The 22,090-nt window shown below is 49.2% G+C and overlaps 1 protein-coding gene across 1 annotated transcript; it reads left to right on the top strand.

The window, feature by feature from the left end:
• Nucleotides 1-12,666: 12,666 nt before the first annotated feature.
• On the top strand, nt 12,667-20,619 carry DYNLRB2 (dynein light chain roadblock-type 2). The gene is made up of 4 exons (XM_073582608.1): nt 12,667-12,768; nt 12,851-12,926; nt 14,803-14,970; nt 20,227-20,619. The coding sequence occupies exons 1-4, from the start codon at nt 12,766-12,768 to the stop codon at nt 20,268-20,270; spliced, it is 291 nt and encodes a 96-aa protein (XP_073438709.1). The 5' UTR covers nt 12,667-12,765; the 3' UTR covers nt 20,271-20,619.
• Nucleotides 20,620-22,090: the final 1,471 nt, after the last annotated feature.

The raw sequence follows: 22,090 nt of genomic DNA, 5'->3' as shown, positions 1-22,090 counted from the left end.
CTTGCACTCACGCTGGTTCTCGCACTGTGCCTTTTCGTGCTACTCTTGCACAAAGCCTTTGTCTCTTTTGCTCCTCTCTGTTCCCTAGTTTGCCTGCCGGATTCCATAACCTGCCGACCGCTGCCAGAGGTCCGGACCTAGATGACTGCGGCCTGATGTCCGGAGCTGATGTCCGTAGCCAGATACTTGGACCCTGTCAGTCGATGCCAGCATTTGGTTTCCGATGCCACCGTACTCTGTGCCTCTCCTCCTGGCATGCCCCTTGGCATGCGCAGGCCACCGTCCTGTGAACCTGACCCGTCCCTGGCATGCCCCTTGGCATGTGCAGGCCACCGTCCTGTGAACCTGACCCATCCCTGGCATGCCCCTTGGCATGCGCAGGCCACCGTCCTGTGAACCTGACCCGTCCCTGGCATGCCCCTTGGCATGCGCAGGTCTCTGTTCTGTGAACCTGATCCTGGCGTGTCCGTTGACACGCACCACGTCACTAACTCTATCTTGTTTCCTTGCATGGAACCCTGGCTGACTTCTGGATGTCCGGATCCTGCCGATCATCCTCTGCGCTACAGACCCTGATGCCCTGGTTGATCATGGACTGTTGTCCGGAGTCCGATGTCCGCATACCATCTGCACGTTCCATGCTTGGACCTCGGCGTCCATTGCACGCACCCTGTTCCACGAACTCTGTGTGTTCACGTTTGCTCCAGTTGCACCCTGAAGAATTCCTCAAGTCTTGGACCTCGGCGTGCTCTAGCACGCACCTTGCCTTATGTCCTGTGTGTCCACGTTTTGCACCTGTTGTACCTGAAGTCTTCCTTAATGAAGTTTCTTTGCATTAACGACTCGTCTTGCCTTGTCTTGTTTCCCTGAGCCGGCCGTCTGGTCCAGCTGCCGTGGTGGCTCACCCCCTTGGTCTTGTCCCTGACACTCCCTGTATAGGGGGTGGTTCTCATTAGGTCAGCTCACCCTAGTTGGGTGGGTGCCACGGCCCAGAGGGTCCACTCTTTCTAAGAAGAACGACTCAGCGTAAGCTGACACTCGTCACAGCTATATACAGAATAATGGACCCCATATAATACTCCACACAGAATGGTCCCCATATATTGCTCCATACATATGGCCTGCCTTTTCACTGAGCTGGGCATTATTCATACGGTCTCCCTCGGCTGTGCATCCACTAGTTGGGCTCAGTCCCCCTCAACCCTTATCCACATACATGTCACTTGACAGATGGTAAGGTTTTTAATATTAGAGTTAGGACTGTCCCAAATTGTGGTCACCGTGAAGTGGTGGGATTGCTTTTGCATCTTTTTATCAAAATAAGGCTGCTTTCACTAATTAAGTACCGTACATTATTTTCATGCACTATGCTGTTTATTAATTTACTGCAGGGTATTCGATCATTATGGTTCTGTCTTTGGTTTTAACTAAGAGAGTTACTAGCAAATCTTAATTCCAAGACCCAGATGGGTGTCCTGGGAGGCCTTAGATAGGCCTAGGAAATACAACAAATGGGAGCACGCCGGGCTGCTTGAAAAGCCTGACATGGAGCACAAGAAAGGCGAGGGAAACAAAGCATGGATCCAGGGCAGGTGCATAACATGGTGGGAATAAGAGACTAGGTTTGGCGACCTCCTGACTTTGCCAAGGAAGATGATTTTGTTGGAAGGGGAGGAATTTTGCATTTTTTCTTTATATACAACACCTGATACTGTTTCTTCCCTGGAAGATAAGCCACCACGAGACTTATTTGGCAGCAGCTTACTCTACTCTTAGACATCATTGCAAACACATGCACTCCCCGCTCGATCCAGCGTGTATATATATGTATGTGGGAGTCTGGAGAAATTACTGACTGACAAAGGAGTGGTCCTGGTTTTCTAATCCCTTATTGCTCCTCTAGCCATAAGTCTTGTCTTGAGCCAATGGGTTTGCCTCACAGACGGTTGATCCTTTAATGTTGATAGATTTGGGTCTTACAATTTAAGAAAAAAAAAAAAACATGTTCAGCAGTGTCCAGAAGAAGATGTATTCCTTGCTCTTGTTTACACGCCTTCACACATGCTTAACACATAAAGCTTTCCAGATCTCCGCGCTCTGGTGCACGCTTGCCTGGAGTGTTTTCTCCATGAGCCAAAGCTGAACCTCTGGCTCGGCTTCCTCTAAAAAGTTTACGGCTTGCTCCTAGTAGCCCAGCTGTTTACATTTTTCCAAAACTAACCTCATCCATCATAAAGCCACATCCTGAAGGAGCAATCAAAGTCTGGCATAATGTAGTCTGCACATGAACCGGCTCACGCATACATAAACACTCACCGGTGCCCAATGAGCTCGCTATATATTTCAGGTGAATAGTGCCCAAAACCAATACTTGGATATGCCCCGTTATCCTCTCCTCTCTGAAGTTAATGTCTATAACTTGGCTCACCTCTCCGACGTATTAGTAATACCTTTCCCAGCTGTTCAAATAAAGGGATTTCAGAAATCCAAACAACATCAGATGAGATGTATCGCTCATACATCACGGCCTCATTATTGTATCCCGGAATTGCAACTTTTTTTTTTTTTAAACTATTGGCACTGGTTGATGGGCATGGGTGAACCATGGAAGGAGGTCCAGATGAACCCTAAATGCTCGCGAGGATCATGACTTGGCTCGTCTAGTAGTTTGAAATCAGCTTAAAGAAACAACTGGCGGACTTATAAACATTTGCTGGAACTAAAGTGTTATCCATCCCTAGGCATAACATCAGTGCCGGTCAAGTTTTGAAGGCTGGGAGATGTAGATGTTTGTTGAAGACCATCAGAACAATTTATGTATCATGCTTACTCATATAGAGCCATTAATTCCACAGAGCTTTACAGACATCACTGTCCCCAATCTAAATTCCCTATCAGTAGGTCTTTGCAGTGTGTGAGGAAACCGGAGAACCCGGAGAAAATCCACCCAAACACAAGGAGAACATACAAACTCCTTGCAGATGTTGTCCTTGTTGGAATTTGAGCCCAGTACCCCAGCGCTGCAAGGCTTAAGTGCTAACCACTGAGCCGCCATGCTGCCAAAACATGCTTACTCTAAGGTTTAAAGATGTTTTCTACCCCTCTTTGAAAAGAATAAAGGGCTCACTGCAAAATAAAGAAAGAACCCTGTAGCTCCAGCGCCGCTGCCAGTCATCTTCCTGGGAACAGAAGTGAGGACATCTTGTCCCGCCAGTCCTTCAACCCTGCAGGCAGTCTGTGGCCTGATTGGATGAGACATCATCACTTCCAGTCTCGGTGAAGTTGTGAAGGCTTAGGCCGGGATCACACTACCGTGTGTGATGCGAGAAACTCGCACGAGTCTCTCGCATCAACACCCGGCGCTGCTGCTGGCACTCAGGACCGGAGCTGCGGCTGCATAGAAATACATGCAACCGCAGCTCTGGTCTTGAATGCCGGCGGCAGCGCCGGGTGTTGATGCGAGAGACTCGTGCGAGTTTCTCGCATCACACACGGTAGTGTGATCCCGGCCTTAGAGAGGTAAGTAATGCATCATTCTGTATTTTACAAGAGGACATTCCCTCTTTTTGAAAAAGAGGTGGAAAAACTCTTTAAGGCCACCTTCACGTGTGTTTCCAGCGAGTGTGGTATCCACACATACCCATTATGCTGCTTTGTACATGTCGGTTTCTTTATGGCAGCATGGATGACAAGGACCAAGTGGTATAAAATATTATAGGTACCCTAAAGTGATGGGGCTGTGACAGTCACAACTCCTATTGAAGCATGTAGAGGCTGCAGCAGGCCACCATAAGGAGATATGTTGCAATAAATGAGAAATACGGTGGTTCAGAGTCCGCGCTGCCCAAGGTTCATAGATACCATTACACACGAAGGTGAAGCATGAATACGGTTAATTTTGTCAAGGCATGTCAAGGCTTTCAAACCTATTTCTCAGGACCAAACCACAATGGGAAAAATTCCTAACACACACCGCACCACTGCTGAGATCTGTCGGAAGATACATGGCCATCGACGGATGCTCTGCCCACATGCACCCATCTAATGCGGCGCTTATCCTATACACCTGTGGAGATGGGTACTATGTATACACAGTTGTGGCCAAAAGTATTGACACCCCTACAATTCTGTCAGATAATACTCAGTTTCTTCCTGAAAATGATTGCAAACACAAATTCTTTGGTATTATCTTCATTTAATTTGTCTTAAATGAAAAAACACAAAAGAGAATGAAGCAAAAAGCAAAACATTGATCATTTCACACAAAACTCCAAAAATGGGCCAGACAAAAGTATTGGCACCCTCAGTCTAATACTTGGTTGCACAACCTTTAGCCAAAATAACTGCGACCAACCGCTTCCGGTAACCATCAATGAGTTTCTTACAATGCTCTGCTGGAATTTTAGACCATTCTTCTTTGGCAAACTGCTCCAGGTCCCTGATATTTGAAGGGTGCCTTCTCTAAACTGCCATTTTTAGATCTCTCCACAGGTGTTCTATGGGATTCAGGTCTGGACTCATTGCTGGCCACCTTAGAAGTCTCCAGTGCTTTACCTCAAACCATTTTCTAGTGCTTTTTGAAGTGTGTTTTGGGTCATTGTCCTGCTGGAAGACCCATGACCTCTGAGGGAGACCCAGCTTTCTCACACTGGCCCTACATTATGCTGCAAAATTTGTTGGTAGTCTTCAGACTTCATAATGCCATGCACACGGTCAAGCAGTCCAGTGCCAGAGGCAGCAAAGCAACCCCAACACATCAGGGAACCTCCGCCATGTTTGACTGTAGGGACCGTGTTCTTTTCCTTGAATGCCTCTTTTTTTCTCCTGTAAACTCTATGTTGATGCCTTTGCCCTAAAAGCTCTACTTTTGTCTCATCTGACCAGAGAACATTCTTCCAAAACGTTTTAGGCTTTTTCAGGTAAGTTTTGGCAAACTCCAGCCTGGCTTTTTTATGTCTCGGGGTAAGAAGTGGGGTCTTCCTGGGTCTCCTACCATACAGTCCCTTTTCATTCAGACGCTGACAGATAGTACGGGTTGACACTGCTGTACCCTCGGACTGAAGGGCAGCTTGAACTTGTTTGGATGTAAAGGTACTGTCACACTTAGCGATGTACCAGCGATCCCGACCAGCGATATGACGCGGTCAGGATCGCTGGTACATCGCTAAGTGGTCGCTAGTGAGCTGCCACACAGGCAGATCTCACCAGCGACATCGCTGGGGACGGGGGTCGCTACTTACCTGTCACACTAGGCGATCCTGCGTCCTCCCGCCCGGCTCCACACGTCGCTCGTCGTCACAGCAGGAAGCGCCGCAGGAAGCTGACGACGAGAAACAGTCCAGGACGGACGTTCTCGCACGATCAGCGATAACCATCGGGGGAGCGGGTTGTAGGTAAGTATCAGACATAGCGATATCGCTTAGTGTGACAGTACTTTTAGTCGAGGTTCTTTATCCAACATCCGCACAATCTCGCGTTGAAATCTCTTGTCAATTTTTCTTTTCCGTCCACATCTAGGGAGGTTAGCCACAGTGCCATGGGCTTTAAACTTCTTGATGACACTGCGCACGGTAGACACAGGAACATTCAGGTCTTTGGAGATGGACTTGTAGCCTTGAGATTGCTCATGCTTCCTCACAATTTGGTTTCTCAAGTCCTCAGACAGTTCTTTGGTCTTCTTTCTTTTCTCCATGCTCAATGTGGTGCACACAAGGACACAGGACAGAGGTTGAGTCAACTTTAATCCATGTCAACTGGCTGCAAGTGTGATTTAGTTATTGCCAACACCTGTTAGGTGCCACAGGTAAGTTACAGGTGCTGTTAATTACACAAATCAGAGAAGCATCACATGATTTTTCGAACAGTGCCAATACTTTTGTCCACCCTCTTTTTTATGTTTGGTGTGGAATTATATCCAATTTGGCTTTAGGACAATTCTTTTTTTGTTTTTTCATTTAAGACAAATTAAATGAAGATAATAATACCAAAGAATTTGTGCTTGCAATCATTTTCAGGAAGAAACTGAGTATTATCTGACAGAATTGCAGGGGTGTTAAAACTTTTGGCCACAACTGTATAATCCACCTTACACACACACAATACACAGGACCCCGAGGAAGATCACACGAAACGCGCGTCGGGGCTTTTTGCCGCACACTGGCACAATGCACTTTTTGGTTCTTATGTTACAACCTGTTCCACATTATTGTCACTTCTTAATTTTTTATGCCATGTGACTTACATTTGTGTGATGCACGCAAAATAAATGTATTATATAGGACCTTCTATTATCATTACGGTGTGTTTGCGTGCAGGACGCTGGAGCACCATCTGGCTCATATATGGCACCATTGAATCACTCTGTAGAATGCTCTTTTTTATGTTCCCTTTTCTGAGTTTGTTCATATTTAAGAATCATTACTAATGTTATGACTGACAGGTTGTACATAGATGTATACACTCACTGGCCACTTTATTAGGTACACCTGTCCAACTGTGTGTTAAGACTTAATTTCTAATCAGCCAATCACATGGCGGCAACTCAGTGCATTTAGGCATGTAGACATGGTCAAGACAATCTCCTGCAGTTCAAACCGAGCATCAGTATGGGGAAGAAAGGTGATTTGAGTGCCTTTGAACGTGGCAAGATTGTTGGTGCCAGAAGGGCTGGTCTGAGTATTTCAGAAACTGCTGATCTACTGGGATTTTCACGCACAACCATCTCTAGGGTTTACAGAGAATGGTCCGAAAAAGAAAAAAAATCCAGTGAGCGGCAGTTCTGTGGCCGGAAATGCCTTGTTGATGCCAGAGGTCAGAGGAGAATGGGCATACTGGTTCGAGCTGATAGAAAGGCAACAGTGACTCAAATTGCCACCCGTTACAACCAAGGTAGGCAGAAGAGCATCTCTGAACGCACAGTGCGTCGAACTTTGAGGCAGATGGGCTACAGCAGCAGAAGACCACACTGGGTACCACTCCTCTCAGCTAAGAACAGGAAACTGAGGCTACAATTTGCACAAGCTCATCGAAATTGGACAGTAGAAGATTGGAAAAACGTTGCCTGGTCTGATGAGTCTTGATTTCTGCTGCGACATTCGGATGGTAGGGTCAGAATTTGGCGTAAACAACATGAAAGCATGGATCCATCCTGCCTTGTATCAACGGTTCAGGCTGGTGGTGGTGGTGTCATGGTGTGGGGAATTTTTTCTGGGCACTCTTTGGGCCCCTTGGTACCAATTGAGCATCGTTGCAACGCCACAGCCTACCTGAGTATTGTTGCTGACCATGTCCATCCCTTTATGACCACAATGTACCCAACATCTGATGGCTACTTTCAGCAGGATAATGCGCCATGTCATAAAGCTCGAATCATCTCAGATTGGTTTCTTGAACATGACAATGAGTTCACTGTACTCAAATGGCCTCCTCAGTCACCAGATCTCAATCCAATAGAGCATCTTTGGGATGTGGTGGAACGGGAGATTCGCATCAGGGATGTGCAGCCGACAAATCTGCGCCAACTGTGTGATGCCATCATGTCAATATGGTCCAAAATCTCTGAGGAATGCTTCCAGCACCTTGTTGAATCTCTGCCACGAAGAATTGAGGCAGTTCTGAAGGCAAAAGGGGGTCCAACCCCTTACTAGCATGGTGTACCTAATAAAGTGGCCAGTGAGTGTATATTGAGCTGCCCTCATACTAACATCTAGTAATTGCTTGTTGCGCTGTCATATATTTTATGTCTACACTGGTCCAACTCCCCTTGGAAAAAGCTCGGGTGAAATGGCGGCGTCAGGGTGGTAGCGCACTCACGTGGCGGCACACAGAGGTAGGAACAAATGGGAACGCCGTCTCTTTAATTCTCATTGATTTATTGTAAGGCAGCATAAACCAACTCGTGGGGAAAACAAACTCAGCCTTTCCGGCTAAAACAGGAACAAAATGCTGCAACACAGTGTGTACGCTGCGGGTGGCACCCCGCTCTGGAGCAGCACAGGTTCAGTCTGCGCTCGACGAGCCACAAAGCCTCTGGAGACCCCTCTCTCCAGGATAGCTGACCCCAGACTGCCTGGAGAGCTCGGCTATTTCACCCCAAGCCTGTACCTTCCCCATCATCTGATCGATCACATGATCATGACCTCATGCAGGTCCGGGCAGGTCTGCCAGGGGAGATAAGGTGGACCCTCTCCCTGCTGCTCTATGAAGGTCCACATAACAACTTAACCCTCACAGCACATAGTGTGCTGGAGAAAAATGCCCTGGCTTCACATCACTGACGCCAATATGCGCAGTGACACATATCTCCCCACTATCACCATACCAGTGACCCCGTCACACCGGTTACATATACAGACTAGGCACTAGTCACGATATATGCTAATTTATGCCTGAAAATCGTCTACGGTAACACGCTACTTATCTTTTTCTTGCTTGAATTGGAAGTCTAATTTTTCACATACATGATTCATTAAAAATTCATTTTTTTTACTTTGCCTTTAGGCCTCCTTTCCCCAGGCTTGGTTTTCTTGGGGTGGGTTTTGCGTCCATACCTCGGACACACGGTGTCACTATATGTCACTGAGCCGCCCTCATCCTGACATCTAGTAATCGCTTACTGCGCTGTCATACATGCTGTGTCTTCACCGCTCTGACCGCCTACTAGTTACATTCTGTACAATTCAGACCTAACTTTTAATGATTTAGGCTTCATTACCAGTTTTCCACTCAGTCGGAATATACATGCTCCACTTTTTCTTACTGTTCTGATGACACATGGATGACACATGTGGGGGAGGTATTATTGGGTGCACATGTGGGGGAGGTATTATGGGGAGCACGTGTGGGGGAGGTATTATGGGGGTGCACGTGTGGGGGAGGTATTATGGGGGTGCACGTGTGGGGGAGTTATCATGTGGGTGCACGTGTGGGGGAGGTATTATGGGGGTGCACGTGTGGGGGAGGTATTATGGGGTGCACGTGTGGGGGAGGTATTATGGGGGTGCACGTGCGGGGGAGGTATTATGGGGGTGCACGTGCGGGGGAGGTATTATGGGGGTGCACATGCGGGGGAGGTATTATGGGGGTGCACGTGCGGGGGAGGTATTATGGGGGTGCACGTGCGGGGGAGGTATTATGGGGGTGCACGTGTGGGGGAGGTATTATGGGGTGCACGTGTGGGGGAGGTATTATGGGGGTGCACGTGTGGGGGAGGTATTATGGGGTGCACGTGTGGGGGAGGTATTATGGGGGTGCACGTGCGGGGGAGGTATTATGGGGGTGCACGTGTGGGGGAGGTATTATGGGGTGCACGTGTGGGGGAGGTATTATGGGGGTGCACGTGTGGGGGAGGTATTATGGGGTGCACGTGCGGGGGAGGTATTATGGGGGTGCACGTGCGGGGGAGGTATTATGGGGGTGCACGTGTGGGGGAGGTATTATGGGGTGCACGTGTGGGGGAGGTATTATGGGGGTGCACGTGTGGGGGAGGTATTATGGGGTGCACGTGTGGGGGAGGTATTATGGGGGTGCACGTGCGGGGGAGGTATTATGGGGGTGCACGTGTGGGGGAGGTATTATGGGGTGCACGTGCGGGGGAGGTATTATGGGGGTGCACTTGTGGGGGAGGTATTATGGGGTGCACGTGTGGGGGAGGTATTATGGGGGTGCACGTGTGGGGGAGGTATTATGGGGTGCACGTGTGGGGGAGGTATTATGGGGGTGCACGTGTTGGGGAGGTATTATGGGGTGCACGTGCGGGGGAGGTATTATGGGGGTGCACGTGCGGGGGAGGTATTATGGGGGTGCACGTGTGGGGGAGGTATTATGGGGTGCACGTGTGGGGGAGGTATTATGGGGTGCACGTGTGGGGGAGGTATTATGGGGTGCACGTGTGGGGGAGGTATTATGGGGGTGCACGTGTGGGGGAGGTATTATGGGGGTGCACGTGTGGGGGAGGTATTATGGGGTGCACGTGCGGGGGAGGTATTATGGGGGTGCACTTGTGGGGGAGGTATTATGGGGGTGCACGTGTGGGGGAGGTATTATGGGGGTGCACGTGTGGGGGAGGTATTATGGGGTGCACGTGCGGGGGAGGTATTATGGGGGTGCACTTGTGGGGGAGGTATTATGGGGTGCACGTGTGGGGGAGGTATTATGGGGGTGCACGTGCGGGGGAGGTATTATGGGGGTGCACGTGTGGGGGAGGTATTATGGGGTGCACGTGTGGGGGAGGTATTATGGGGTGCACGTGTGGGGGAGGTATTATGGGGGTGCACGTGTGGGGGAGGTATTATGGGGGTGCACGTGTGGGGGAGGTATTATGGGGGCGCACGTGCGGGGGAGGTATTATGGGGTGCACGTGCGGGGGAGGTATTATGGGGGTGCACTTGTGGGGGAGGTATTATGGGGTGCACGTGTGGGGGAGGTATTATGGGGGTGCACGTGTGGGGGAGGTATTATGGGGGTGCACGTGTGGGGGAGGTATTATGGGGATGCACTTGTGGGGGAGGTATTATGGGGTGCACGTGTGGGGGAGGTATTATGGGGGTGCACTTGTGGGGGAGGTATTATGGGGTGCACGTGTGGGGGAGGTATTATGGGGGTGCACGTGTGGGGGAGGTATTATGGGGGTGCACGTGTGGGGGAGGTATTATGGGGTGCACGTGCGGGGGAGGTATTATGGGGGTGCACTTGTGGGGGAGGTATTATGGGGTGCACGTGTGGGGGAGGTATTATGGGGGTGCACGTGTGGGGGAGGTATTATGGGGTGCACGTGTGGGGGAGGTATTATGGGGGTGCACGTGTGGGGGAGGTATTATGGGGGTGCACTTGTGGGGGAGGTATTATGGGGTGCACGTGTGGGGGAGGTATTATGGGGGTGCACTTGTGGGGGAGGTATTATGGGGGTGCACGTGTGGGGGAGGTATTATGGGGGTGCACGTGTGGGGGAGGTATTATGGGGGTGCACTTGTGGGGGAGGTATTATGGGGGTGCACTTGTGGGGGAGGTATTATGGGGTGCACGTGTGGGGGAGGTATTATTGGGTGCACATGTGGGGGAGGTATTATGGGGTGCACATGTGGGGGAGGTATTATGGGGGTGCACGTGTGGGGGAGGTATTATGGGGGTGCACGTGTGGGGGAGGTATTATGGGGATGCACTTGTGGGGGAGGTATTATGGGGTGCACGTGTGGGGGAGGTATTATGGGGGTGCACTTGTGGGGGAGGTATTATGGGGGTGCACGTGTGGGGGAGGTATTATGGGGGTGCACGTGTGGGGGAGGTATTATGGGGTGCACGTGCGGGGGAGGTATTATGGGGGTGCACTTGTGGGGGAGGTATTATGGGGTGCACGTGTGGGGGAGGTATTATGGGGGTGCACGTGTGGGGGAGGTATTATGGGGTGCACGTGTGGGGGAGGTATTATGGGGGTGCACGTGTGGGGGAGGTATTATGGGGGTGCACGTGTGGGGGAGGTATTATGGGGTGCACGTGTGGGGGAGGTATTATGGGGGTGCACGTGTGGGGGAGGTATTATGGGGGTGCACGTGTGGGGGAGGTATTATGGGGTGCACGTGCGGGGGAGGTATTATGGGGGTGCACTTGTGGGGGAGGTATTATGGGGTGCACGTGTGGGGGAGGTATTATGGGGGTGCACGTGTGGGGGAGGTATTATGGGGTGCACGTGTGGGGGAGGTATTATGGGGGTGCACTTGTGGGGGAGGTATTATGGGGTGCACGTGTGGGGGAGGTATTATGGGGGTGCACGTGTGGGGGAGGTATTATGGGGGTGCACTTGTGGGGGAGGTATTATGGGGGTGCACTTGTGGGGGAGGTATTATGGGGGTGCACGTGTGGGGGAGGTATTATGGGGGTGCACGTGTGGGGGAGGTATTATGGGGGTGCACGTGTGGGGGAGGTATTATGGGGGTGCACGTGTGGGGGAGGTATTATGGGGGTGCACTTGTGGGGGAGGTATTATGGGGTGCACGTGTGGGGGAGGTATTATGGGGGTGCACGTGTGGAGGAGGTATTATGGGGGTGCACTTGTGGGGGAGGTATTATGGGGGTGCACTTGTGGGGGAGGTATTATGGGGGTGCACTTGTGGGGGAGGTATTATGGGGGTGCACTTGTGGGGGAGGTATTATGGGGGTGCACTTGTGGGGGAGGTATTATGGGGGTGCACTTGTGGGGGAGGTATTATGGGGTGCACGTGTGGGGGAGGTATTATGGGGGTGCACTTGTGGGGGAGGTATTATGGGGTGCACGTGTGGGGGAGGTATTATGGGGGTGCACGTGTGGGGGAGGTATTATGGGGGTGCACGTGTGGGGGAGGTATTATGGGGGTGCACGTGTGGGGGAGGTACGTCGCTGCGTCTTCGGCTCGCACACTATTTGGGGCTTCTACTTCGGACCCCATAAGTGTTTTGTGGTGTTTCTTGGGTAGCCCCCATTTTCCGCACACACTCCCCCATCTCCCCATGATTCTCTTCTTCCCGGGTGAGGAGTGTTCGCACTTACTGACGCAATAACGCGTTTTCATCAGTTGCCCGCCGGCTCCATGACACTTCCCTGCACTACTCCACAGTGACCAGCAGAGGCGGCAAATCCCTAACGCCGAGCGGGCGCACCACGTGATTACCTCCTGGTGACCGCGCCCTCTCCTCGCCCCGTCCTGACGTCGTTTCCGGTGTTCCCATGGTTCCCATAGTAACCGGAGAAGCGCTGCTTAGTTGTCAGTCGCCGTGTGCTGCAGCAGAGGCAGGATGGTGAGAGCGGGGCTCCCGGGGCCGCCGGAGCTGGGGTTGCTCTATTAACTCCTAACTCCCGGATCGCTTTATTTATTTGCAGTCAGAGGTAGAAGAAACACTGAAGAGGATTCAGTCCCAGAAAGGAGTGATCGGGACCATCGTAGTGAACGCGGAGGGTAAGGCGGGACTGCTGGGATTTATCCCATTCTGGAGCGGCGTGCCTCCGGACCACCCTAGAGCGACGCACCCCGTGCCTACAGACCGCCCTGGAGCTAAGGACCGCCCTAGAGCAACGCGCCCCGTGCCTCCGGACCGCCCTAAAGCGACGTGCCCCGTGCCTCCGGACCTCTATAAAGTGACGCGCCCCGTGCCTCCGGACCGCCCTAGAGCAACGCGCCCCGTGCCTCCGAACCGCCCTAAAGCGACGTGCCCCGTGCCTCCGGACCGCCCTAGAGCAACGCGCCCCGTGCCGCCGGACCTCTATAAAGTGACGCACCCCGTGCCGCCGGACCTCTATAAAGTGACGCGCCCCGTGCCTCCGGACCGCCCTAGAGCGACGCGCACCGTTCCTCTGGACCGCCCTAGAGCGACGCGCCCCGTGCCGCCGGATCTCCATAAAGTGACGCGCCCCGTGCCTCCGGACCGCCCTAGAGCGACGCGCACCGTTCCTCCGGACCGCCCTAGAGCGAAGGACCGCCTTAGAGCGACGCGCCCCGTGCCGCCGGACCTCTATAAAGTGATGCGCCCCGTGCCTCCGGACCGCCCTAGAGCGACGCGCACCGTTCCTCCGGACCGCCCTAGAGCGAAGGACCGCCTTAGAGCGACGCGCCCCGTGCCGCCGGACCTCCATAAAGTGACGCGCCCCGTGCCTCCGGACCGCCCTAGAGCGACGCGCACCGTTCCTCCGGACCGCCCTAGAGCGACGCGCCCCGTGCTGCCGGATCTCCATAAAGTGACGCGCCCCGTGCCTCCGGACCGCCCTAGAGCGACGCGCACCGTTCCTCCGGACCGCCCTAGAGCGAAGGACCGCCTTAGAGCGACGCGCCCCGTGCCGCCGGACCTCCATAAAGTGACGCGCCCCGTGCCTCCGGACCGCCCTAGAGCGACGCGCACCGTTCCTCCGGACCGCCCTAGAGCGAAGGACGGCCTTAGAGCGACGCGCCCCGTGCCGCCGGACCTCCATAAAGTGACGCGCCCCGTGCCTCCAGACCGCCCTAGAGCGACGCGCACCGTTCCTCCGGACCGCCCTAGAGCGAAGGACCGCCTTAGAGCGACGCGCCCCGTGCCACCGGACCTCCATAAAGTGACGCGCCCCGTGCCGCTGGACCGCCCTAGAGCGACGCGCCCGTTTCGCCGGACCACCCTGGGGAGTGGTGCCCTGTGCCCCCACACTCTGGGCATAACCCAGCTCCTGCACCACTGCTTGTTTTCCATCTGGCTCGATGAAGCCAGAGCTGTCCATCAAAGGAGGGTGGAGATTTCGGGGAGGCGGATATAAATGACTGGACCCACCATGAAGCACCGAGCGACGGCTCTTCGTTTGTACAGTCATTCTGTGCTAACACTCCCTTTTAAGTTGTGGAATATACCGGCTTGCACTTACTAAATGACAATATCCCGTTAAAAATAAGTTCATGACAATGCTTAAACTTAGAACTCTTTTTTTTTTTTAAATTTGTGACCCATAGCAACCAATCACAGCGCATCTTTTATTTCTTTTCTTTGGGGGGGGGGGGTTGGAAAAAAAAGATAATGTGAGCTAAAAGAAAAGCCATCAGTGGTTATAGAGGGAGATGCCCGTCACCTCTTAGTGATTTCCACCTTTTTATAGTTTTTGGTTTTTTACCTCCTCCTAGGCCATCGCCTTTCATTCCTTTTTTTTTTTCAAACAGGTGCCAAAATCAGCAAAAGCAATTCTGGCATTGTGCTAATAATAATTTTAAAAAAAACGCACTTTAATTTTTTTTTTTCGTCTCTCTTAGTGTACTTGAACCTGCGATTATTTGTTTGTTTGTTTTGCGATTCTACTCCTTTTCTTGTCTCCCTTCGCAGGCATCCCCATAAGGACCACGCTGGATAACTCCACCACAGTGCAGTATGCCGGGCTCCTCCACCAGCTCTCCATGAAAGCTAGGAGCACCGTCCGTGATATCGACCCTCAGAATGATCTGACGTTCCTCAGGATCCGTTCTAAGAAGCACGAGATAATGGTCGCTCCAGGTACCGTCCATGACGTGTAGTGTTGTTTTGCTGCATTTTTTATGCTCATCCCCGTCGTCTGAGAGGTGCGGTTCCCACGCTGTCAAAAGACAACGAGAGCGATCGGGGGTATAAAGCTCACCTCTGGTCACTGGTATCAGCTGATGGGACTACAGCTGCCATCATCTGACACCTACAGCCGCTAATTACAGTGAGAGCAGGAGCCGCGGATGGGAGTTTTCATCTGCCGCTCCGCTGTAAATAAATAATTTAAAAAAAAAAGAACAGCGTGGGTTCCCCCTATTTTTGATAACAAGCCAGGCAATACTCACAGCTGGGGGCTGCAACCCTCAGCTGTCAGCATTAGCAAGGTTGGTTATCATGAATTGAGGGGTCCCCACGCTTTTTTTAATTTAAATAATTTTAAAAAACGGCGTGGGGTCCCCCCCATTTTTTTTCAACCAGCCTTGCTAAAGCAGACAGCTGGCGGCTGGTATTCTCAGGCTGATAAGGGGCCATGGATATTGACCCCCCCCCCAGCCTAAAAACAGCAGCCCGCAGCTGCTCAGAAAAGGCACATCTATTAGATGCACCAATTCTGGCGCTTTGCCCGACTCTTCCCACTTGCCCTGTATTGGTCGCAAGTGGGGTAATATTTGTGGAGTTGATGTCACCTTTCAGGTGACATCAAGCCCACGGCTTAGCAATGGAGAAGCGTCTATAAAACACCCCCATTACTAATCCTATAGTTGTATGGTAAAGACACAGCCAGAATAAAGTCCTTTATTAGAAATAAGGCTAAACACAGTTTTCCCTTTGTATTATTACGTCTAATCCCAGCGAAGGCCTCGATCTCCTGTAATAAAAGTAAAATTAAAAAAAACAACTATATACCATATCTGTCTGTCGTTCTGTCCCACGCCGTAATCCATATATGGGGGACATACAGTTTTCAACCTGGACAATGCTAAGATGCGACCGTGCCAGCTGAAAACCACTGGTGAATGAGATGCTGCGGGCGCAGCCTCAGTGACTAGCGGTGACGTCACTGAGCCTGCTCTTCCTCACTGCTGTGATCTCTGGACCATGGGGAAAATGCCATTAAAGAGGTCACTGCAGTTCAGGCTGTGAGGGAGCGCAAGCTCAGTGATGTCACCGCTAGTCACTGAGGCTGCGCCCGCAGCATCTTATTCACCAGTGGTTTTCAGCTGAGACGATCGCATCTTAGCACTGTCCAGGTTGAAAATCTGGCCGTAATCCAAGTATGGATTACTGCGTGGAACACAACGACCGGACAGGTATGGTGTATTGTAGCTCTTTTATTTTACTTTTATTACAGGAGATCGAGGGCTTTGCAGGGATTAGGTGAGGTGGTAAATATGGTTTAATTAAGATTAATAAAGGAGTCTTCTGTGTCATTATTTCGAATAGAGGACATTATTCTGGGTGTCTTGTGTTTTCTTACAATGTGACTATGAGGTTAGTAATGGGGGCGTCTTATTGACACCCCTCCATTACTATCCTCGGGGCTTGATGTCACCTGACGGTGATATCAACCCCCCCCCCCCCCAAACTATTAACCCACTCGCCACTGCTACAGGGCAAGTGGGAAGAGCGAGACTAAGTGCCAGAATTGGCACATCTTAGAGAGCTGATGTTTTTATGGGGGAGGCCAGTATCCATGGCTCCTTCCGCAGCTGTCTGCATAGCCTTTGCTGGTTATTAATTCTAGGGGGACCCCACATCATTTTTTTTTTGGGGGGGGGGGGGGGGCTGCCATTTTAATAGCCAGTAAAGGCTAAGTATACAGCTGTGAGCTGATATTAATAGCTGATATTAATAGCCTGGGAAGCTCCATGGGTATAACCCCCTACCCAGGCTATAAACATCTGCCCCCAGCCATCGGCTTTCCTTCTGCTGGTTTTGAAAATTGCATGGGAGCCCACGCCATTTTTTCCCAAAAAATAATCTTTTATTAATTAAATACATGTACAGTAAGCTGCACACACACTGTACTAATTGTATTTGTCACTGACATCTATATATCTATCTGTTCTATATGTATTTACTGTATGTAATCCATCTCTTCTATCCTTTCGGCTCCTGCTGTGATTTTACACTACCACGGCTGCTGAATTACCGGCTTTTCTTCTATCTCTGTATGCTATATATACTCAACTTTATTAGCATGCACAAAGAGACACAAGTTAGCCCCAAAAACACATGAAAAAAACGCTCCAAAAATGTACTAAAACATGCGTTTTTGCTGCAGCTTCTTTCCTACCAAGAAATCAGGGTTTGCTGCAGAAAAAAATGCAGTAAAAACGCCCACTGTGAACATACCGTTAAAGAGGTTTGAGAACCGTGGGGAGCAAGGCATTGTTTTAAAATCCACTACTTTTACATTGATGACCTATGTTTAGGCTAGGTCATCCATGTTTGACAGGCCGGGGTCTGACATCCGGCACCCCTGCTAATCAGCTGTTCTCAGCGGCAGCCGCCGGCCGGAAGTACTCACTAAGCTGCTGTCTCAACTTGTAGTGGCCGTCACAGGGGTATCACACATCCACCTCCTATTGATTTGAATAGGAGGCGGTTGTCCAGTACCAAGCCCCAGCCACTACAAGTAGACAGGGCAACTCGTCAAGTGAGTACTTCCAGCCGGCGGCCACCGACACCGATGGCAGCTAATCGGCGAGGGTGCCGGATGTTGGACCCTGACAGATCAGACATGGATGACCTATCCTAAGGATAGGTAATCAATGTAAGGGTATGTTTCCACGGTCAGTAAACGCTGCCGGATGGATGCTGCGTACAGCCGCAGCGTCCAACCTGCAGTGGCCAGATGTTACAGCATAGTGGATGGAATTTCATGCCTCCAACTTCCCTGCGTAACCAGACATGCGGCGCGTCTTTCTAGACCGCAGCATGTCTATTTATCTTGCAGAGACGCTTTGTCTCCGCAAGATTAAAGTCACCCATTCAATGAATAGGACGTGTTGATTCCGCGCAGTTCAATGAACACATGTGGAATCACCGGCGTTCAAAAGCTGGCAGCGCTTGGGAGGACCTTTGCTGCGTCCAAAGCGCTGCCGGTTTCTGCCCGTGGAAACATACCCTCAAACATGCCACTATTTTTTTTTATAAAGTCCCCACCCCCTCCCAGTTTGTACTTTATTTTTTAGTCCCCATAAGGGACTTTAACCTGCGATCATCTGATCATTAATACTATATAATGCAGTTACCTATTATAAATACTGCTGTCAGTAAGTGAACAGCATTTAAATGTTTACACTGCAGCGATCGGAGCACCCTCCAGCTGCTACAGATGCTGTCTGTGTAACACAGCCGCTCTCTACCTGGTATGAAGCAAGATCTGCTCCTGAGCCAGATCTATGCTTCTCTTAGAGTCTTAGGTTAAGAAGATAAATGGAGTGTCATCCTGTATACCTGCACTCCACTAAATCCACTCTCACAGCAAGGAGAAGCGAGGGGGTTCAGGCCTGCCTTTTTGGTTATTGGTGGGAGTCTCACTGGTGGAGATCATCATGATCAGACATTTGTCCCCTGTCCTGTGGTTAGGTGATGACTCTTATTAGTGGGAAAGCCCCTTGAAACACAATTTCTATCATTTCTACCATTGCATGATGTAACCTAGTGCCCAATGCTTCAGTATAAGATCCATCCTACATTAGTAACCATAGATATAGATCTATAAAAAGTGCTTCAGTATAAGATCAATCCTACATTAGTAACCATAGATATAGATTTATATAAAGTGCTTCAGTACTAGATCCATCCTACATCAGCAACCGCAGATATAGATCTATAAAAAGTGCTTCAGTATAAGATCAATCCTACATTAGTAACCATAGATATAGATCTATATAAAGTGCTTCAGTACTAGATCCATCCTACATCAGCAACCATAGATATAGATCTATAAAAAGTGCTTCAGTATAAGATCCATCCTACATTAGTAACCATAGATATAGATCTATAAAAACTGCTTCAGTACTAGATCCATCCTACATCAGCAACCGCAGATATAGATCTACATAAAGTGCTTCAGTACTAGATCCATCCTACATCAGCAACCGCAGATATAGATCTACATAAAGTGCTTCAGTACTAGATCCATCCTACATCAGCAACCGCAGATATAGATCTACATAAAGTGCTTCAGTACTACATCCATCCTACATCAACCTTAGATATAGATCTATATAAAATGCTTCAGTACTAGATCCATCCTACATCAGCAACCGCAGATATAGATCTACATAAAGTGCTTCAGTACTACATCCATCCTACATCAGCAACCGCAGATATAGATCTATATAAAGTGCTTCAGCACTAGATCCATCCTACATCACCCGTAGATATAGATCTACATAAAGTGCTTCAGTACTAGATCCATCCTACATCAGCAACCACAGATATAGATCTATATAAAGTGCTTCAGCACTAGATCCATCCTACATCAGCAACCGCAGATATAGATCTATATAAAGTGCTTCAGTACTAAATCCATCCTACATCAACCGTAGCTATAGATCTACATAAAGTGCTTCAGTACTAGATCCATCCTACATCAGCAACCGCAGATATAGATCTATATAAAGTGCTTCAGTTCTAGATCCATCCTACATCAACCGTAGATATAGATCTATATAAAGTGCTTCAGTACTAGATCCATCCTACATCAACCGTAGATATAGATCTATATAAAGTGCTTCAGTACTAGATCCATCCTACATCAGCAACCGCAGATATAGATCTATATAAAGTGCTTCATTACTAGATCCATCCTACATTAGCAACGGCAGATATAGCTCTACATAAAGTTCTTCAGTACTACATCCATCCTACATCAACCGTAGATATAGATCTATATAAAGTGCTTCAGTACTAGATCCATCCTACATCAGCAACCGCAGATATAGATCTATATAAAGTGCTTCAGTACTAGATCCATCCTACATTAGCAACCGCAGATATAGCTCTACATAAAGTTCTTCAGTACTACATCTATCCTACATCAACCGCAGATATAGATCTATATAAAGTGCTTCAGTATTAGATCCATCCTGCATCAACCGTAGATATAGATCTATATAAAGTGCTTCAGTACTAGATCCATCCTACATCAACCGCAGATATAGATCTACGAAAAGTGCTTCAGTTCCATCCATGAATGTGCCCTGAAATGCATAAAATCATTTGAGCCTTTTATTTTATGCACTTTTTAATCTTTTTCCTGTTATTTTCTTCTAGATAAAGACTATTTGCTTATCGTTATCCAGAATCCATCAGACTGACCGTATGACACCGGGACCTGTCTGCCGTATACCCCGGGACATGTTTTATTAGGTTTCTGTATTTATGAAGCTGAAAACTCACAGGAAGGGAAAAGCTAGAAATGTTTTGTGATCCACCCAGATTAGACTCTGCCTCCATGCAGCTGGGCTTTCAAGGGGCAGATGTGCCATTTTTTTTTTTTTTTTTATTGGGAAGGTGTAAAGTCCCTCTAAAGATATTAATACAATTAGATCATTTCATCTATCGGGGGAAAAAACTCATCCTGGATAATATAACATATTATTATAATGTGAGGGCGAAGTATTATCCGGTTTATTGGACATAAAATAAAGTATTATTTGCATTGAATTGATGCCTCTTTTTATTTTATATTTTTCCCTGGTTTTCAGCATGATCTCAACATTGCCAATTAACTAAATTGGTGTGTGTATAGAACCTAATTTTGTTTTGTATTTTTGTATGTATGCAAACTGCAGACGTGACGGTGTTCACCGGCACCTCCTTGCGTTCTTCTGGATCAGATGGGTACATGAAATGGTCTCGTCTTTCTTTTTCCCCTCCCTTTCTCCCTGCCCAACGCGGACCTTAGATCGCTCAGGGGCACTTCCTTATTGACCTAAAGCCCCTTTACACATTACATGGAGGTCTGTCGAACACTGCGATTTGGTCGGAGTTGGTGTCATGGAACTTGAGGAGTTGGAGTCGGAGGTTTGGCTTACCGACTCCACAGCCCTGGTTTTGATCCTGAGAAATTGTCTGATAATGCAGCTTGCTCCAAGTCAGAAGGAAAAAAGTCCAAGTGGTGCTTGATCTCTCAGTACGGATGAACGCACAAGTAGAGTGTCTGGTCACACAACAGATGCAATCAAAATTACTCAACCCCAACGTAAATGGGGTTTAGAGGGCCACTTCAGTATCTGCCAGGATTTCTGATTAACGGGCTCCTAGAAGCTTCCTTCAAGCCCTCTTTCATAAAGCGTTAACCTGTATCCACTATTTTGTTGTCCACTTCCCTGTATCCTTTTCCATCAAATTCTGTTTTTTCTACTCTGACACTTTTCTTGACTTTGACAATGCTTATGAATTTTCCTTTATACTTTATTCTCCCTACTATCTCCATTGAAACTGATAAATTTGAATAACTCCTGTATTTCACAAGGCCATGTTTGTTTTCGCACCAAGAAGGTGATACTCCAAGTGGACTTTCCTGGAATTTTAGGACCGCCATGGATGAAACGGCTCTCTCCTAATTTTAATTGGTCTACTAATAAGATTACCGATGGCAGCATCAAGGATATTCCTTGACCTCTCTGCTCTGCCTCCTTGGTATCCAGTATTCCATTTCTATACTAAGACTTTGCACATGCTTTCTCCTAGGAAAAAGAAGGGACATTGGAGTCTCATTCCCCATATTAAATTCCCTTTCTTCCCAGGTCTGAATTACTTGGAGGGGGTCTGAATAACTTGATGGGAGATTATATCCTTAGTCTCCTCCATGGCTGTCTAGATAAAGCAGAACCTGATGAGGGGCTGTTGGATCTGGGGTTTTTCCTTGTAAAGAAGAAGGATGGCCAATGACCAGTGCATTTTTGGCCCCCATTTCTGTACTCTTTGACCAGATTGAGCAAGCCCTCATTTTTTCAAAAGCTAGGACTTTGCGGAGCCTATAACTTTGATTTTAATTAAGGAAGGGGCTGAATGGAGAACGGCGTAGCTTGGGATTATGAGCCTGGTCCTCTCCTCTACATCACTGTCTGACCTCACAAATGCTCTTGTGGATAAAGGGGCAAAAATCCCACCTCCAAAATCTTATATAAAG

The sequence above is a fragment of the Dendrobates tinctorius genome, unplaced genomic scaffold (assembly GCF_039654945.1).
Source record: "Dendrobates tinctorius isolate UK_male_01 unplaced genomic scaffold, ASM3965494v1 ptg000009l, whole genome shotgun sequence".
NCBI lineage: Eukaryota > Metazoa > Chordata > Amphibia > Anura > Dendrobatidae > Dendrobates > Dendrobates tinctorius.
This window is presented reverse-complemented; position numbering and strand designations above follow the sequence as displayed.